Source organism: Podarcis melisellensis (assembly GCF_964234715.1).
Source record: "Podarcis melisellensis genome assembly, chromosome: 2".
NCBI classification, from domain to species: Eukaryota; Metazoa; Chordata; class Lepidosauria; order Squamata; family Lacertidae; genus Podarcis; species Podarcis melisellensis.
Window position 1 is genome coordinate 71976415 of NC_138529.1, and position 17405 is coordinate 71993819.

Consider the following 17405-nt stretch of genomic DNA (forward strand, 5'->3'; position numbering starts at 1 on the left):
GATTTCTTTTCCACAGTTGTCCTTGCTCTCTGCTGATCTCACTAGGGTGGATAGTAGCCTGATCACATTGCAGTTTATACTAAGATGTGGTTTTTATTAATTGCCAAACTGAATGAACAGTTGCTTAGGTATAATTCATTTGTTTCTAAGTAGGTTCTATGTTAAAGGACCACATCTAAATTCAAAAATCAAAGCTGATTCATAAAGACCATTTTGGAAAAACAACAACTTGGGTCAATCCATGTTACCCCCACTCCCACCCCTGGCCTGGTATTCTTGGTTTTTGCCCCCTTGCAAGGCACACAACACTCACCTCCACTTGATAATCACTACTTCTGACCTTTTTTCTGGGAATCCTCAGATTGATTTTATGCTGCCTTTTTTTCAGCAACTGCATTTTACTGCAGCTGTTCATGCCATATGAACCAGCAGTGCAATGCATTTACTATTCTGGTGAGAGTGGCTTCAGTGTTGCTGAACCAGTTTTGGCACCCTTTCCTTCACCTTCCTCCCTCACTCCATCTTTGACTTTGCAGAGGAATGTAGGAAGAAAGTTTTGTCTTCCATTTTATTCCCATTGACTAAGCGATCATATTAATGATGGTCACATTATTTCTAATATTTTTGGATACTAATATTTTTGGATACTTTGCACACTGACCAAGAATGAACAGTGATGTTGGATAAGGTCAAGGCAGTTCTGACATAAAAGCTGGGATTCAGTGAAAGGGACCAAAAACGTATTTTTGAAATACTCTGTGGGTCAGAGAAACATTGTGTATGTATTGGACACCCACTGTCTGTGCATGGCCATCTGGATTGGTGCCAGGCTTCCTCAACTTCAGTCCTCCAGATGTTTTGAGACTACAGTTCCCAGCATCCCTGACCACTGGTACTGCTAGCTAGGGATCATGGGAGTTGTAGGCCAAAAACATCTGGAGGGCCGAGGTTGAGGAAACCTGACCTATGGCATCTGGATTGGTGCACATATGCATTTCAAACATCACTTAGATTCTCCTTATTGAGCTTCCCAGCTGCATGGAGTACAGGCGTACATTGTAGACAAGTGACTTACAATATGTTATTCTATGCAGTGTGTCCCTTGAGCAGCAGTGGCAGATAATTTCAGTACAGCAGCGATCTGTAAACATGAACAACACCATTACAACACTGCCTTGCAAATGCAAAGGTCTGCAGTGTGGATCTGAGTCATTGGGAAAACTTTCCCTAAACTTATCTGTTACTCTAGGAAATATCCATCTGCGTTATGATTACCTAATTTTTGTCCTCCTCTCTTGTCCTTAGTTGATTCCTGCAGTGTGAGGCACCTGGAATCATGGCAGACTGGCTGCTCATTGGATTGTTTGCTGCACTGGTTGCGCTTCTGCTGTTGACGCTCTTTGGCTTTGCTGTTTATTCGGGGCTCTTCACAGAAGTGATTGTGAGTGCTGGTTTGCCCCCCTTCGGCAGCATCACTGTGGCATATAAATTCCAGGTGGGGCCTTATGGTGACTCTGGAAGGCTGTTTACGGAGAGCTGCAGCATCTCTCCAAGGCTGTGTTCCATTGCTCTCTACTATGACAACCCTCACACGGTAAGTCTCAGGGAGACCTGCTTCTTGTTTGCATCACTGTTAACACAATCATTACTTGAGTACCAGGAAAATCTATTTTCTGATATGTTAGATCTGAAGTAGATCTTAGACTTTGGGAATGTACACTATGAGGAATAGGAATTTACTTAAGAATAATAATGTGCACACTCATGAAATGGATGAGTTGAGTAGCCTTGTGGTAAACTTGCAGTGATTTACCTTTATGATCATACTGTATATTCTGTAACTTACATACCAGACATGATCCCGTAAACAGATGTGATGCTTTGTATTTTTATTAATTACTGTGTATAGTGAATTATTTATATTTTTGTACTTGGGGGTTATGCTTTTAAACCAGTATGTTTTATAGTTGAAGATTGTGTTTATCTGAATATATTTATGCTTCTTTATTTTTTGGTGGGTAGGAAATATTGCACCTGCTGAATTTCTGCCTGTTGTGTGAAAAGCACAAAACCTCTTGCAAGAAGAAGGTGTAAAGTGAAAATACTTGGAAAAGGGTGCAGAATCTTTTGAAAGCAGCTAAGGAGAGATGGTCTGCTCAAGTATCAGAGAGGCGAACTATTATATACATATCTATATATTTCACTGTGTTTAAATGCTAATATTACCATAGACAGTAGCAATTTAGCTTATTGGTTCATTATCTTGGAGTGGGTATTCCCATGGGTGGCTGAATACTACTGTATTTATTTCATTTTCCTAGTCCTCTAGGTGCTGAGAAGTGGTGATGTCATAAAAGAACATAATACAGGCAGTTTTAGTAAAATACAGAGCTTGCATGTCACTATCCAGACCTTTATATAAGAGGGTTTTTTTTCTTGTAGGGGGTGTGTGCTTCTTTTTTCGGACTTTTGATGTTGGCCACAATCCAGAAAATTGCACAGCTATTGTATCAAGCAGGGCCTTGAATTTTCTTTAGAAGACTTTTACAATGACTGAGTTTCAACAGCCATTTGCAATGCAGTGTATGTGGCTGCTATGGCAGGGAAAATCAAATGCCCCATTGGGGATACACAGACCTTTGCATACACCCCTAAAGAGCACTCTTTATTTTGCATATTGTCTTTACAGAGGAAAAATGTATCTAAACCTGGATTCATCTGTTGAAACAATCCGCTATAGTTGGGCTTTTGACAGCATGATTATAAAACAAACAAAAAACTTCAAAACCAACCACAACGTTGCCAGAAAAATAGGGTTGTGCGCTTGTTTGTGGCATAAGCACTTCCTGTTACACTAGCACAGCCTGTGTAATTTTCTGATCAACAGCTTTGAAGAAGCACGTATGCCAGAGAAGCTACCAGTTGAGTTTTTCTGCTAGTGCATTGATCTAAGGACACAGGGCTGAGCAAATAAAGGAGTTGTCAGTGTAGCACATTTTCCAGGTAATAGTACTGTAATTATTAGCTGAACCAGTTTTGGTTATTCCATTGTGAGCAAGAGGTCATTCCATCTGAAGTAATTTCAGATGCTGAAATGTCTGCTTCTGGCTTTTCCTACCCTTTTTCTGGTACTTGCAGATTAAAAATAATTTTTAAGCTGCCCTTCATCACAGAGCAATGCAAGAGAGGGTACCTTATAGTAGTTAAAACCAAGGAGGAGGAGGAGGAATGATGATGATGTTGAAAGGGAGTAGATAATGCCAGAGTGAAGTCGGGAATAATAACATTTGAAAATCTAGCCAAGTCAATTAACCGCTCATATTTTTTTAATTTTTAAAATGCTATTTTCAGGCCTCCTTTCTTCCAAAGGGCAGCATACATGGCTGGGAACTTGAATCTCCCAGACCCTAGCCTGAGATTTAATCTGTTACATTTATGCTGCTTCTGTTGGAATAAGTGAGATTTCTATTGTGCCAGAAATGCATCAAAGTTGGTGCCAATTATAGTTCAAGGATGAGGGCATTCTATAATTGTGGCAGCCCCCAAAAGTAAGACTTTTACTCTGTTGGTTTTGGTGTGATGTGGTGTGGTGTACTTAGTTACTTACTTTATTTATAATTCTAACACTCAGAAGGAGAACATGGCAGCTCTTTGGCATTTCTAGAGATTATGCATGGGGAATGAAGATGCTGTCTTCAGTGTCTAAACTGAAATACCGGCAGAACAGGATGAGACATGGTTGAACTTAGGGTTTACAATATTTAATTAATGAATTAAAGCTGTAGCCCTGTACTTACTTGCCTGAGAGAAAGACTCACCTAACGCCATAAGACGTAGGTTTGAGTAGACCTATATAGGGTCACTTTGTAAATGTATTCATGTGTTCGTCCTCCCACTTTTCATAAATAAATAAATGGAACAGTATAAATACCATAGCCCTTATAAAACTACCGCTATTTCAATAGTTACCTGTTTAAAATCTCTCTAGCACATCTTCAAAAACTTTATTGGAGGCCTTTGAAGGATCCCTTGAAATGTAAGGTTTCTTCATCACTTCATCACTTAAGTGTAGCACATCTCCCTTCTTTTAAACAAAAACATTCAAATAAATGTTCTCAGTATTCTGTTGCAGCTCCTGCCTTCTTTATCAGAGACCATCTCTCGGTGATATTTTCAAGTGTGATCTCAGCTGTGGATATTTTTGATTCCTTGCACAAGAGTAGAAGGTGAAACGCATTTAGCAAAAAGAATCTGTATATAGAAGAGAGTCGGGGAGGCAGCAAAGGCAGGTGAATAACCTTCCATACTAACCACATTGTTTGTATTGTAAATACAAAGGACTTACAGAGAGAGAGAGATTAGTCCTGCCTGCTGCGAAAAGTGTGTGTCTATCTCTGGCATCTCTTTATCTTACTGGAATAATATAGTTAAGTCAAGGAATCAGGAAGCAAAAGACCATTATGCTTAATCTTCAACCAATGTTTGATTGAAACTTGCACGGAAAGAGTTTCTAAACACTTTTAAGACAGTAGCTGATTGGGACAGCACTAGTTTCTCTTGCACGTGGTCTTTGCTCTTCTTTTCCAGACCCTGTGCACTCTTCCTCCCTCCTTCCACCACTAGAGGTTATTTTGCAAATGCAGCAGGTTTGACTGGTCCATTGTTGCTAAAATGATATAAATTTGAATTTCTGCCTCTTCTAACTGGGCACTACCATCAGTGTATTTTTGAAGCTGAGGTATTATCCTGAAAGCATTTATAGAGGCAGAGGAATTTTTTTGGGATTTGGCCTTGTGATAAGGGATTATTATTTGTAATTTGTAATCTGCTCATTCTAGTTATTCGGTAAGTTTTGTGGTAGCTGTGGTCAAAAAATGAAGTTACCTGCCTTCAATATCTCAGCTGTGTTGCTGTCATCTGCCAGTGTTCATCTGTTGTCACACCAATGCAGAAGAGTCTGCATATGTAGCTTAAAGTGTCTGCAAGCCAATTTTGTTTCAAGCTCCTTTAAGCAGATAGGTATTATTATTTATTTATTATCCAAAGATAGTGGGGTGGTTCACAACATAAAAATACAATTAGGTAAAGGTAAAGGGACCCCTGATCATTAAGTCCAGTCACGGACAACTCTGAGGTTGCAGCGCTCATCTTGCTCTATAGGCTGAGGGAGCCGGCGTTTGTCTGCAGACAGCTTCTGGGTCATATGGCCAGCATGACTAAGCTGCTTCTGGTGAACCAGAGCAGCACACGGAAACACCGTTTACCTTCCTGCCGAAGCGGTACCTATTTATCTACTTGAATTTTGATGTGCTTTCGAACTGCTAGGTGGGCAGGAGCTGGGACCAAGCAACAGGAGCTCACCCCATCCTGTGGATTCGAACCGCCGACCTTATGATTGCCAAGCCCTAGGCTCAGTGGTTTAGACCGCAGCACCACCCGCTGTGAGAACACAAAATGCATAATAAAAACAAGAACAAGAAACTAATAAACCCTCCTCCCACAAGCACAATTAAAAGGACATAGAACATTAATCAGCCAAAGGTCTAGTTAAAGGAAAATGTTTTTACCTGGTGCCTAAATATGTAATGAAGGCACCAAGTGAGCCTCTAGGGAAAGCATTCCACAAGTAGGGAGCCACCACAGAATAGGTCTGTTACCATGTTTCCATCCTCTGGACCTCATGCCCCAATCTGATTTAAGAATTAAAGCATTTGGCAGAGCTGGAGTTATGAGTTCAAGTTCTTCATCTGATGGGGAGGGCCAGAACAAGTGTTGGAATGACCATAGCTGGTTTTTAAGCAATAGCAGGAGGGAAGTGAGGTTGCAGGTACAAAGTTGGAGCCAAGTGAGAATTCCCAGGTAAGATCCTCCCTCCTTTGTGTGGGCAGGTAATCCCTCCCCTACCTGGCCTGGTCTCCTTGGCAACTCTTCCCCCAGGTGGGATTGGACAACTGACTGAGGTAGGCGGAGACCTCCAGGTATCCCACCTGAGGGAAGGCAAAGCCTAGCCTATGCTGTTGGAGCCGCTCCAGATCTAGGGGCTGCACGCGTCCACGCAAAGGGCGCCCCCCGTTTTAAGCGGGGAGCGGTCATCATTTTCATAATGACCTGGACTACTCGTGCCACATAAATACACACTGCAGTATAGGCAGTTCTCTGGAAACATTGTTAATTACATTGGCTTTTTGCAGGTACACCATGTTATATAGTTTTGAGAATGCAGAAAGCAAAAAACATGTTCATTGTAGGAATGCAATCAAGAGCAAATACTGTTAACTACATGTTAGATTCATAAACCATATAGTATACAAATAAAACAAAAAATAGGTCTGAATATATATCTGGAATCTTTTGCAGAGTTGCTGATTTCCAGGGTTTCATTTTCATCATTGAGATAATAAAAGATTTGTTATAGCCGTGTCTGCAAAATTCCTTTCATTTTTTTAAAAAACACACTCATCTTTCTGTGGTTTGGAGCAACCTCCAAAATTTCTTAGGATTTCACATACATGACTAAGTTACTGTTCCTGTCTGTTTACAAAAGTTATGTTAAATAGTTTTATCAGCATTCCTACAGGTATAGTGTTCTGCAGCTATTAGTGTTGATACTCACTCTACTACTGATGTTTTCCATCCAGTGTTCTAATTTAGCAGTGCGTGAGCTTTGCAGTCATTATGACTGCTGGTAGAGAGATTTTTCTGCTGAGTCCTAGATATCCCTGAATCAGTGTATGTTGTATTGGCAGATAAGTGGAAAACTACCAGATCAGGCTCCTGTGTCTTTTCTTTCTTTTCTGCTGCTAAATGTGAGAGGACCTAAATTTGAATTGGTCTTGACAGACTAATATTTCCATCATGGTGCCAAGTGTTGGGTAACCTCTGCTTTTGTCAGTCTGGTTAAGGAGTACACAAATTATTTCCTGCTTATATCAGTCTCACTTGATGGATGGACAGACCCCACCAGAAACAGCTCTGTTTGCTTCCCTGAACCTCTCCAAATATTTGAAAAATGGCTTGCTCACAGTTTGTAAAATGTTTACCGTATATTCGGAGGTATTTTTTCTTTCAATATGTTTCCCTGCATGGTGAGGGATGCAATCTTTCTAAGCTAGTCTTGGATGCATAAATGAAGCTATAGGGCCATAAAGTTATCCTATTATTGGAGTCTGTGAGCATTCTTTGGCATCCTCTAGATCTGCCTTTCACCAGCCTGGTGCTCTCCAGATCTTGACTCAAATTCCCATAATTCCTGACCATTGGTGATACTGACAGGCGCTTGCAGTATCTGAAGGGTACCAGGCTGTGGAAGGCTGACCTAGGGTATGTCTTCTCATTCTTAAACTAGCTTTAACAAAAAATGACCCTGTTTGTACATCCCAAGATAAAGCATGGCTTTAGTGTGTGGACATGTGGATTCCTGGAGAGAAGATGTTCCTCCATGTTCCTCTTCCAGTTCTTCTACTTTGAGCTAAGCCGTGGTTTGTCTTAGTGTGTTGTCAAGAGCAGCAGGACTGGAGTAGGGCGAAGTGGCTGTGATCTACTTCCTGGAAATTTGCTTGCTTATGCACTTGCGCTATGCTGTGATTTGGCTTAGTATTGTGTGCACACTGAGCCAATGTGTGTGTCTCCAGGAATCTGTGTGGAGAAGAGGGTTAAGGCCATCCAAAAGATCATTCTCAGCACCCTCATCAAGCATCAATTTGCAGGATTTTGGAGAGAGGGCGGAAGCCATGACAGTTAAACTGGTATAAAACTGTACTATATAGGGATGCCCTCTTGATTTTGTTTAATCATGGGTATACTTTGAGATCTCTTGTCCTGGTGGGTGGGCAAGAGTTCTTCACTTACTTCTAGAGACTTGAGCTCCCAAGATGGTTTTATGGTATAAAGAACAGCTGTGCTCAACTGTTGCTATTTCTGTAGATTTGCAAAGCAGATGGGACAGTGTCCCCAAGGACAGGACTGCGCCGAGTCCTTTGCACTGCAGACAAAGGTCTTCCTCTTTTGCTTTCTCCTGAAAATGACAACAAAGTGGGGATGATTCACATTAGTCAGTAGGTAAAATAGTCCTGTTCTAGGTTTTCCACTGGGTAACAGACTTCCGGTTTATTATTATAGCTCACCCTGTCTCCAAGTCTCAGGCTGGTTGGCAGCATTTCCGCATCACATTCATTTTCAAAACAGTCTTCAGTGGGAGTTAGTTCCATGTTATATGTTGGGCAGTGACGTATCCAGGGAATTTGGGTGTCGGTCTTCCAGCTTCAGTTCAAACATCAAGTACTGGCCGGCAAAGGACAATATTTGCAGTCCTTTTCCAATGTATTTTCATCACAGTCTTACAAACTGGGGCATTATTGTTCTCCTTTGGCAGAGAATTTGGGATTTTGGGTAATGAAGAAGCCACCCAAATACTTCAGGTGGTTTCAACTAGTTTTTACTCAGTGTAGACTCATTGACATATGTCTGTGCCACAGTGAGCTGGGGGAAGCAAATAAAACTGCCTGCCTCCCAGGCTGCTGCTGAAGGTCCTAAATGCTTGGCAGAGTTTATTTCCAGTAGACCTTGGCTTTTATGCAGTCACCCTGGAATGCTTTAACTGAAGCCTAGCACCACAACTCCTGCAGCCAACGGATGTGGCAAGCCAAGCTAGACTGAGTAACGCTTGTCAGGCTCTACTTCTCCAGCTATGGAAAGCTTGAGCCAAAAGGCCTCTTGTCAGTTTCTCCTCTGGTTGCTTTGCATTGCTCCAGCAGAATAACTGACCGATATCCTGTCTTGTTGGGAATGAAGGGAAGAAAGTTTGCCCTGCAAACTAAAGAAATCAAAAGCTTTTGACTCTGCGGGAGAAGCCTTGGTATAAAAACCTTCTATTTAATTTTTTTATTTTTTAAAAAGAATCCTCCCAAATCACATGATTTGTGATTCGCACAAGGAAGGGGTTGGAAAGACTGAGACGGCCTCTTTCCTGTGTATATGCGTGCACATGTGTCTAAGAGGGTTTGCTAGGAAAAAGTGATTTAATAGACTGCCTGGACTAATTTGCAAGGGAGGGGTGGAGGAAAGTTAAGAAAGAGACTCCCCACAGCCTGAGATCACCAAGTCGAAACCTATCATTAGACATCTGTGTTCCAGTGTGTTGTGGGCTTCGTTTTTCTAAACATGAGCACACACATTCCCAGTAATTGCTGAATGTGGGCGGAGCCACTGCAAGAGTCAGCGAAATAACTTTCAAATTTCTACATTAAGATGACTGCTTTGGGGTCTTGGAGGGCTGCTGCTGGGCAAGCCCCCCTTTTTGTTTAAGGTTTCCAAGCCTGTCCTGCAGGTGGATTGCTCCGGTAGACAGCAAGGAGAGCTGCAGGTTCTTCTAAGAGGAGCCTGGGCATTTCTGGCTTTGTCTAGAAAATACTGCACCCCTCTTTTGAGTTGTATTGTTTTTACAGAAACAGAGACCTAAATACAAAGACTCCTGAGCTGCAGTGCTCCAGCAGATAGCATTCAGCTTTGAATCTTGGAAGTAGGGGCTCAAATGCCAGCTTAGCCAGGGACAATGCAGGTGGGTGTAGGACAGGGGTCAGCAACCTTTTTCAGCCGTGGGTTGGTCCACTGTCCCTCAGACCATGTAGTGGGCCGGACTATATTTTTTTGGGGGGTGGGATGAACGAATTTCTATGCCCCACAAATAACCCAGAGATGCATTTTAAATAAAAGCACACATTCTACTCATGTAAAAACACTCTGATTCCCAGAGTGTTTTCTGATTCCCGTCCGTGGGCTGGATTGAGAAGACAATTGGGCTGCATCCGGCCCCCGGGCCTTAGGTTGCCTGCCCCTGGTCTAGGACAAGTTCACCTCTTTTTGGCCTCCATGTGGAGTCTGCAAAATTGACAGTTCAACTTCAGGCATAGTGGTTTGATTTGATGTTAGGAACAGCATCTTTAGGCTGTTTCCCAACTGCTGTAGGTCTGAAGTGATATTTTGGGTTGGATTGATGTATTCCTCTACTGTGTTAGTTTCAGGGGACAGGCAGTTGCCATGATGTGAAGGTTATAGCAGATTTATATATGAGGAGACAGTCCACATTAGCAGCGAAGAACAGCTAGGCAGAACAAAGCTGATGGCCAGGGACATGGCGTAGGCAGACTTGAGTGCAGAAGATCTAGGCTGCCCACAACAGATTGCAGAGAATGACCTAAGGGTGGTGGTGTTCTGATCTAAGAAGGCTTTATATGTAGATTTCCCAATCTACTGGAAGCCTGGGCTGAGAGTTGCTCAGTGTCTGGGAATGGGTGCATTGTGTTGCCTCTGTAGGCTGGTTTCCTAACTAGATAATTGATGCTTTTACAGATGGCTCCAATTGGTACCTCACAGAGGCACCTGTAGATTGATAAAGAGGATCCTGGACTAGTAGCTAGATAGAAGGCATGGTGATGGGAACTGAGAGTGGAGTCCAGGGGCAACAGATGAACTAATCTTAATAGGCTTGATTATGCTGCTTATGTGCTTGCATAGAAAAATAGCAATTGTTCTGAGTGGGACATTTTACCACTGTTTGCCCCTCATTCTCCCTACTGTTGCCACTTCATTCTCTTGCTGTATGCTACACCCATTTCCTTCTTCTATTGCTTTGTTAAAGCCGAGAGAGAGAAATATAAATATGTGCAGCTGTCAAATGCTGGCATAGGAGGAGCATAGTGAGTACAACAGAAAAGGAGTATGCACTGCTTCAAAAGTTATTCCATGGCTGTATGAGGGTTATTTATTGAAGGGAGTGGGGGGAACATAGATACTAGAGGCATGGCATGTTGGTAGATACTATCCATGTGATTTCTCCACTATCTGTTCCTTCAATCGACCCCCTGCTAGCAAAAAGCCAGCTGCAGTGTTTTAGAGCAGGGATTGCCAACTTTTTAAAGCCTGTGGGCAAATTTGGATTCTTGAGCTAGTGCTGTGGGTACTGTCCCCTTTGGTTCCCTCCTTCCCTGCCTCCCCACCTTCTCTCTCTTTCTTCCCCTGCCCCTACGAGACAGAGACAAACTGTGTGTATACATGCTTTACTTTTCCAAGGGATCTTGGATAAAAGCAGGGCTTTTTTTTCAGCCAGAAGTCAGATCCAGTACAATTAAGCTGAGCCTAGAACAGCACATTGGCATGAAGGATAAGGGTCACTTTCAACTTCTTCCTTCAGCTCTGTGTTATTTTCAAGGTAGAAAAAATAACCACCCTGAGCTCAGAGGCTTTGTGGGCACCAGGAAAGACCTCAAGTGCAGCCTTGTGCCAATGGCAACCTCTTTTTTAGAGACAGTGGCTGTATTGCAGAGCTGATGGTGAAAATATTCCGACTGGTGCATAGTTAGTGGCCTTCCTAGATCCCTAGTGCCACTAGTTTCCAGCATCTGGTAAAGCAGAAGAGATCTGAGGTAGGCAGTTTAACTCCTAAATATAGGAGACCATTTAAATGGCACCTTACATAGAATAAGTTTAATGGAAGCATTGCTAAGGAGTTATAAAAGGCCTATACCTTTGTAGCCTGTAACACCCCGATTTGTGGGCGGGGCGGGGCGGGATGGGAGTGTTTACGTGTTTGGTTGTGGCAATAATAATAATAATAATAATAATTAATAATTTATTTGTTTATACCCCACCCATCTGGCTGGGTTTCTCCAGCCACTCTGGGCAGCTTCCAACAAAATATTAAAAATACATTTAAACATTTAAATACATTAAAGCTGTAGAGTTACTACAGCTGCCCTACAAGGCAAATTAGTTGCCCAAGGTGAGAAAATATTTTTTTTAATGCAACCACATTTAGAGCATCTAAAATTAGCTACTGTAAATCAAACTAGCCTATGGTTCAGTGGTGGCCATGAGCTACTCATAGGTCTTTCCATAGCGTAATGATAGTTGCAGGAATGTGCATCAGACATTATAAAAAAGCAAGATTGGCCACATGGACCTAAATTAATAAAGTGTCTTAAAGGTAAAGGTACCCCTGACGGTTAGGTCCAGTCACGGACAACTCTGGGGTTGCGGCGCTCATCTTGCTCTATAGGCCGAGGGAGCCAGAGTTTGTCTGCAGAATAGCTTCCTGGTCATGTGGCCAGAATGACTAAGCCACTCCTGGCGAACCAGAGCAGTATACAGAAATGCCGTTGAGCATCTTATAGGTACTCAAAGTCAGGCCTTTTTTTCAGCTGGGAACTCATCAGAACTCAGTTCTAGCACCTCTCAGGCATTCACGGTGAGGTCCGGCACCTCTTTTTCTAGAAAAAATTACGATTACGATTACAATATCTTTATTGTCATTGTCCCTTGCGGAACAATGAAATTGAAAAACTACATAAAACTACCACAAAACTACATAAAACATTCAAAAACCCCTAAAAACTCTAAAACCCCATTTTAACATACACTATACTACAGAGACCCCTTATGCTGCGTTTAGAACCAGAATTGCATTAGCTGTTTCACAGGCGGCTAGTCCTGGCCTTTATAACCCTATACCTTTTTCCAGAAGGCAGAAGCTGAAAGAGATGATTTCCGGGGTGTGCTATCATGTGCTATCTCTGCCGCTTTCTTATGGCACCTGGCAGCATAGATTTGATCTAAGGTGGGAAGAGTGCACCCAATAATTCTCTCTGCAGTCTTTACAACCCTGGAATGTATGATTTCCAATTCTAGATCTAAGTTCTTTAAGAGAAATACCCTTTAACCGCTACTTTTAAAGCATTTGCAAGTTGGTGTTGTCAACACAGCTGTGGCTTTGCAAAGCCACTGACCTGTCAATTACCTGATGTCACTAGGACACCAGCACTTATTTTTCAAGAAAAAACAATCCAAGCTTGAAGTTACCATCACCAATCAAGCTGACCAGCACTTACTTCAGGCTCTGCTTTCTGCAGGGGTCAGCTGCACCAATGAGTGTCCCATACAGAACTTGGTAACCAATCCCAGCTGGCTTGCTCTCACTGCCAGTCAGCTTACTGGAAGTGACAACAAGCCTCCCTTGCCAGTGCACAATTGGCAGCATACTTTCAGGCTCCCAATTTTGCATTAGCAGCTGCATCTCTACCTGTCCCTCACCTGATGTCAGGTGTAGGGCAGGGGTGTGTGGTTTGAGGGAAACAGCTTTGTGGGCTGAGCTGGGACTCATGCCAGAGGTTTACTACCTGAACTAGGGTATGGTCTGAAGGTGACACATAGAATCGTAGATTTGTAGAGTTGGAAAGAACCACAAGGTCTAGTCCAACCCCCTGCAATGTAAGAACCTGTTGCCCATTGTGGCAAAAGCTCCTCATCATGCTGAAGCTGAGCCCATCTGTGTATGCTCAGTGTTTGGTTAAGTGCCTGCCTGAGAACCACAAGTTTGTTGATTTAACTAAATTTGTTTTGCATTTTGTCCCACAGAATGAGTTTATTTAGGTTATTATTTGTTGTTTGTTGTATTTGTGTATCTAAAGCCATTACAAAATTTATTTATCATGCTAATCCTTTTCTTCCTTGGAAAGTTCAGAGGTGCTTACAAGGTAAAGAACCCTTGGACGGTTAGTCCAGTCAAGGGTGACTATGGGGTGCGGCGCTCATCTCACTTCAGGCCGAGGGAGCCAGCATTTGTCCACAGACAGCATTCCGGGTCATGTGGCCAGCATGACTAAACCGCTTCTGCCATAATGAAACACCATGACGGAAGCCAGAGCACACAGAAATGCTGTTTACTTTTCCGCTGCAGCAGTACCTATTTATTTACTTGCATTGGTGTGCTTTTGAATTGCTAGGTTGGCAGAAAGCCCAAGAGGCTCTGAGGTTTAGACCACAGCACCACTTGCATCCCATACTTACTATATGGAGCTTACAAGGAGCTCCCAGTGGTCTGCCATAAAAAACTGATCTGCTTCGTTTATAACATATGAAGCTGCCTTATACTGAGTTATAGCATCCATCCATTTAGTACTGTGTAAACTGTCTGGCAACATTTCTTTAATGTCTTGGGCAGAGACCTTTCCCAGCCCTGCTACCTGGAGAATCCAGGGCAGTGGAGACTGGTGTCAATTGGGACTGGGAGGGAGGGAGGCCATCAGTAGAAGGGGCTGGAGCAAATGGTTGGAAGAACTAATTAATTCTGTTTTTTCTTCCATCTATTTCACAGATGAGTTCTACAAAGGCAACAGTGAGAGTCAGGAGGAGGCTGACAGCCACCTCTGGACCTCTTGTAAGTAAAGAGGTAGTTTGGAAAGAAGTAAGAGAGAACATTATAGAAGTATATAAAATTTACACGTTGGAGAGAAAAATGGAGAGAGAATTTTTTTTATCCCTTACTCAGAACTTGGAGACATCCAATGAAGCTGAATGTTGGAAAATTCAGGACAGACAAAAGAAAAGTACTACTATACATAGCATGGGCATAGCCAGGTTTTATGGGGGGGGCAGCTGCCCTCCCCCCTAGCTATGCCCATGATACAGAGCACATACATTATGGAATTTGCTCCCATAAGAGAAAGCAATGCTCACCAATTTGGATGGCTTAAAAGGGGAATTAGACAAACTCTTGGAGAATAAGGCTATCGGTGGCTATCAGCAGGCAAAACATGTGCTCTGATATTGAGTGGTGTTCCTTGCCATCAGTGCTGTAGCTTCAACAATGCTATCAACTGGAATTTTATCCCTTGTACTGAATGAGAGGTAGAGCTCCCTTAATCTCTCTCCCCCCACCCCTTGGTGCTGCTTAATGGATTTGTCTGAAGGGACAAACTGTAGTGACTTTTAGGTGCTTTCTTCCCTTCCTCCTTGTTCATGTGCCTCTCTGGCAACTTTTCAGGGAGATTTGAAGCAATGCTATCAGGTTTGAAAGTGAATTGATTCCATTCCGATCTGACTTTTTCCAGTTTAGTGACCAGCTCAGACTTGGCTAGGCTTCTAGGAGGCACTGCCTCACCTTCTCTGCCACCAATCAGCTTCTTTCAGAGTTTTAAACAGCAACTGGAAAGGCTACTGGAAACTGCTGGCAGAGCTGCCACCCACCTTCCTCCAGCTGTCAGCTTTAAGGGAAACCTGAGTAGCTGGCAGGACAATGAGTGCCCTGCTGGCATGTTAGTTCTTCATTTATTCTACGGGCTGGCAACAAGGCATTTCATAAAATGTAAAATGCGCTGGAAATCCTAATGATTACTAAAATAGTGTCCATTATACATACTTCAAAATCATGAGACTGAATTTAATCACTAACTCCGTGTGTCCTAAGAAAATACAGTATTTTAGCTTCTCTAAATTTGGGGTGAATTACTTTTACTGCCCTCTTTGAAATGCTAGGAGAGGTATGCTGCATGCCTGGTGCTAGACAGGTATACCATATTGGCCCGAATATAAGCTGCACCTTTAAAATTGGAGGGAGGGGAAAGAAAAAAAAATAATACCCAAATATAAGCCACTCCATTCCTCGCTGCTCCTGGCTACATACTGGGGTGGGGGCTGTGCTGCATTGCCGCCAACCTTGCCCCTTCTTCTCTCCCTCCCTTTCTGGCCTTGGGGGAGAGGACAGGGGACTACGCATGGGGTGGCCACCACTTTTGCCGTTCTCCTGGCGTTGTTTGCCCCACGCTCCTGGCTTATAAACCACACTTTAACTTTTCACAGTCGGAATTGGGGGAAAAAGTGAGGCTTATATTCAGGCCAGTATGGTATCTGTTACCTGCAGGTATTCACAGCAATCCAAATGACCATAGGAACCTAGAGGAAAGCATCCTGCGTTATAACAGGGCTTCTTCATGCTGAAATGTGCCAAAAAGCAGTTAATATCTATGCAGGAAGTTGCATGTATGCTTGTACCCATATCCAACATCAAGTGACTGCTGGCCAGCCTTGTGAGTGGCATTTGCAGCAGCAGATTATCCAGCCAGTTGGTGCCAGCTCTAGTCGCCTTGCTTATTCCTGAGCTGCTGCTCCTGCCAGACCAACCTTTAGTCATAATTGGTTGGGCGGTAGCAGAAGTAGTGAATTCTCAAGCTGTCCAGGGAGAACAATGGTGGCCGGTAGTGACACCAGCCAGCCTGTGGATCTGGATCCCGGAGGTAGGGTTTGGCAGGCAGAGGAGCCAGCAAAACGGAGGTGGCAGCTGCAGCTTGTTCTGACTGTTCTTCTGTGGCTTGCCTGGGCCACCCACCCACTACTTCTCATGATGCTGTAGTTTTCAATGCTACCTGTCTGTGGCCAAGCAAATTACAGTGTGATGAAATATAATTCTTATATTATTGTATGTGCAGACATGTATTGCTCCATTTTCCTGAAAGGGATAAATGATGGATTTCAAAACCACCACAGACTTCTTAGTTCCGCCATCTGAAAAGCAAAGCAAAGCAAATGAGGAACATTATATAAAAAGCCCTAAGTATGGAATAATTTGCACAAGATAACACTTAACATTTCTATAATTAATGTATTGTTTTCTGGTTAAAAATAAAAATATTATTAAAACAATAAGGTCAGCTGTATATTGAGCCTTTTCAGCATTATTATCCCAACACTGGGCAGCTTTATGCCCACAGTGGGGAGTCTTACCCCAGCACTGAGCAGTCTAGAGGAGAAAACATCCTCATTTGAGTGTAAATGATACAACTGAGGAGGTGGTTTGAATTTACTTCATCTCTTATAAATTAGAACAGATAAAGCAGAGGGTGTGCCAGGAAGTTAAAAAGGAACATTGTGACCCTCCGGGAATGAGGACAATATCTTGTCCCTAACAAACATCCCATTGTCCCAAGGCTCTTCCAGATGACCTATTTATTGAGCATTCACCCTGATTTGTTTGTAGGGAGATTACTGTAGATGACATTGGCTATTTAATGAGCATTTATTCTGATTTGTTTGGCGGTGGAAAGGGGAGGTTTGATCATGCCGTGTTAAAGCAAGTGCCACCCCACACTTTCCAATGTATTTTCTTGTTACTCTCCTTATTGCAAAAAGCCCCATCTTGTGGGGAGGGGTGGTTTGTAATGCAACACCTCCCAATCAATTGTGCATTCTGAATTTGCTTTTACGTGATTAAATCTCATCCCAAAATTGTTATAATCTGGTGGTGCCCTCAGTATCTTTCTCCTCTCCTTTCTAGCCTCCCAAAGCACCATTGTTACCTGACTTCTCCCAAGTTCTACTTCAGTGTGGTTTCATATAGTAGGACACACATAAACACTTCTTGACTGCTCTAGAATGCAGTGGCGGACCTTGGGGTCTCACATCTCAGCGGTGCCCTGTGCAATGCCAAAATTTGGCACCCCAAGGTTCTGTGCCCAATTGAACCGAACTAATTGCGCTCCTCTAAACCCACCTCTGTAGAATGCACTTGGGTGCTTGTTCAAGTGCAGTTTGTTACTAACCCCAAGTAAGCAGGCTTGTGGCAAATTGCAGGTTCTATT

General features: G+C 42.9%; 1 protein-coding gene across 4 annotated transcripts in view; it reads left to right on the forward strand.

Moving 5' to 3' along the window:
- The window catches only part of TEX264 (testis expressed 264, ER-phagy receptor), a 148790-nt gene that overhangs the window by 6190 nt on the left and 125195 nt on the right, over nt 1–17405 (forward strand). For 3 of the 4 annotated variants that reach the window (XM_081900371.1, XM_081900373.1, XM_081900372.1), the window contains exons 3-4: nt 1306–1594; nt 14147–14209. In XM_081900371.1, the coding sequence (XP_081756497.1) occupies nt 1337–1594; nt 14147–14209 (321 nt within the window). In that variant the 5' untranslated portion in view covers nt 1306–1336. The remainder of the gene's footprint in view (nt 1–1305; nt 1595–14146; nt 14210–17405) is intronic. The other variant, XM_081900374.1, reaches the window with a different exon arrangement.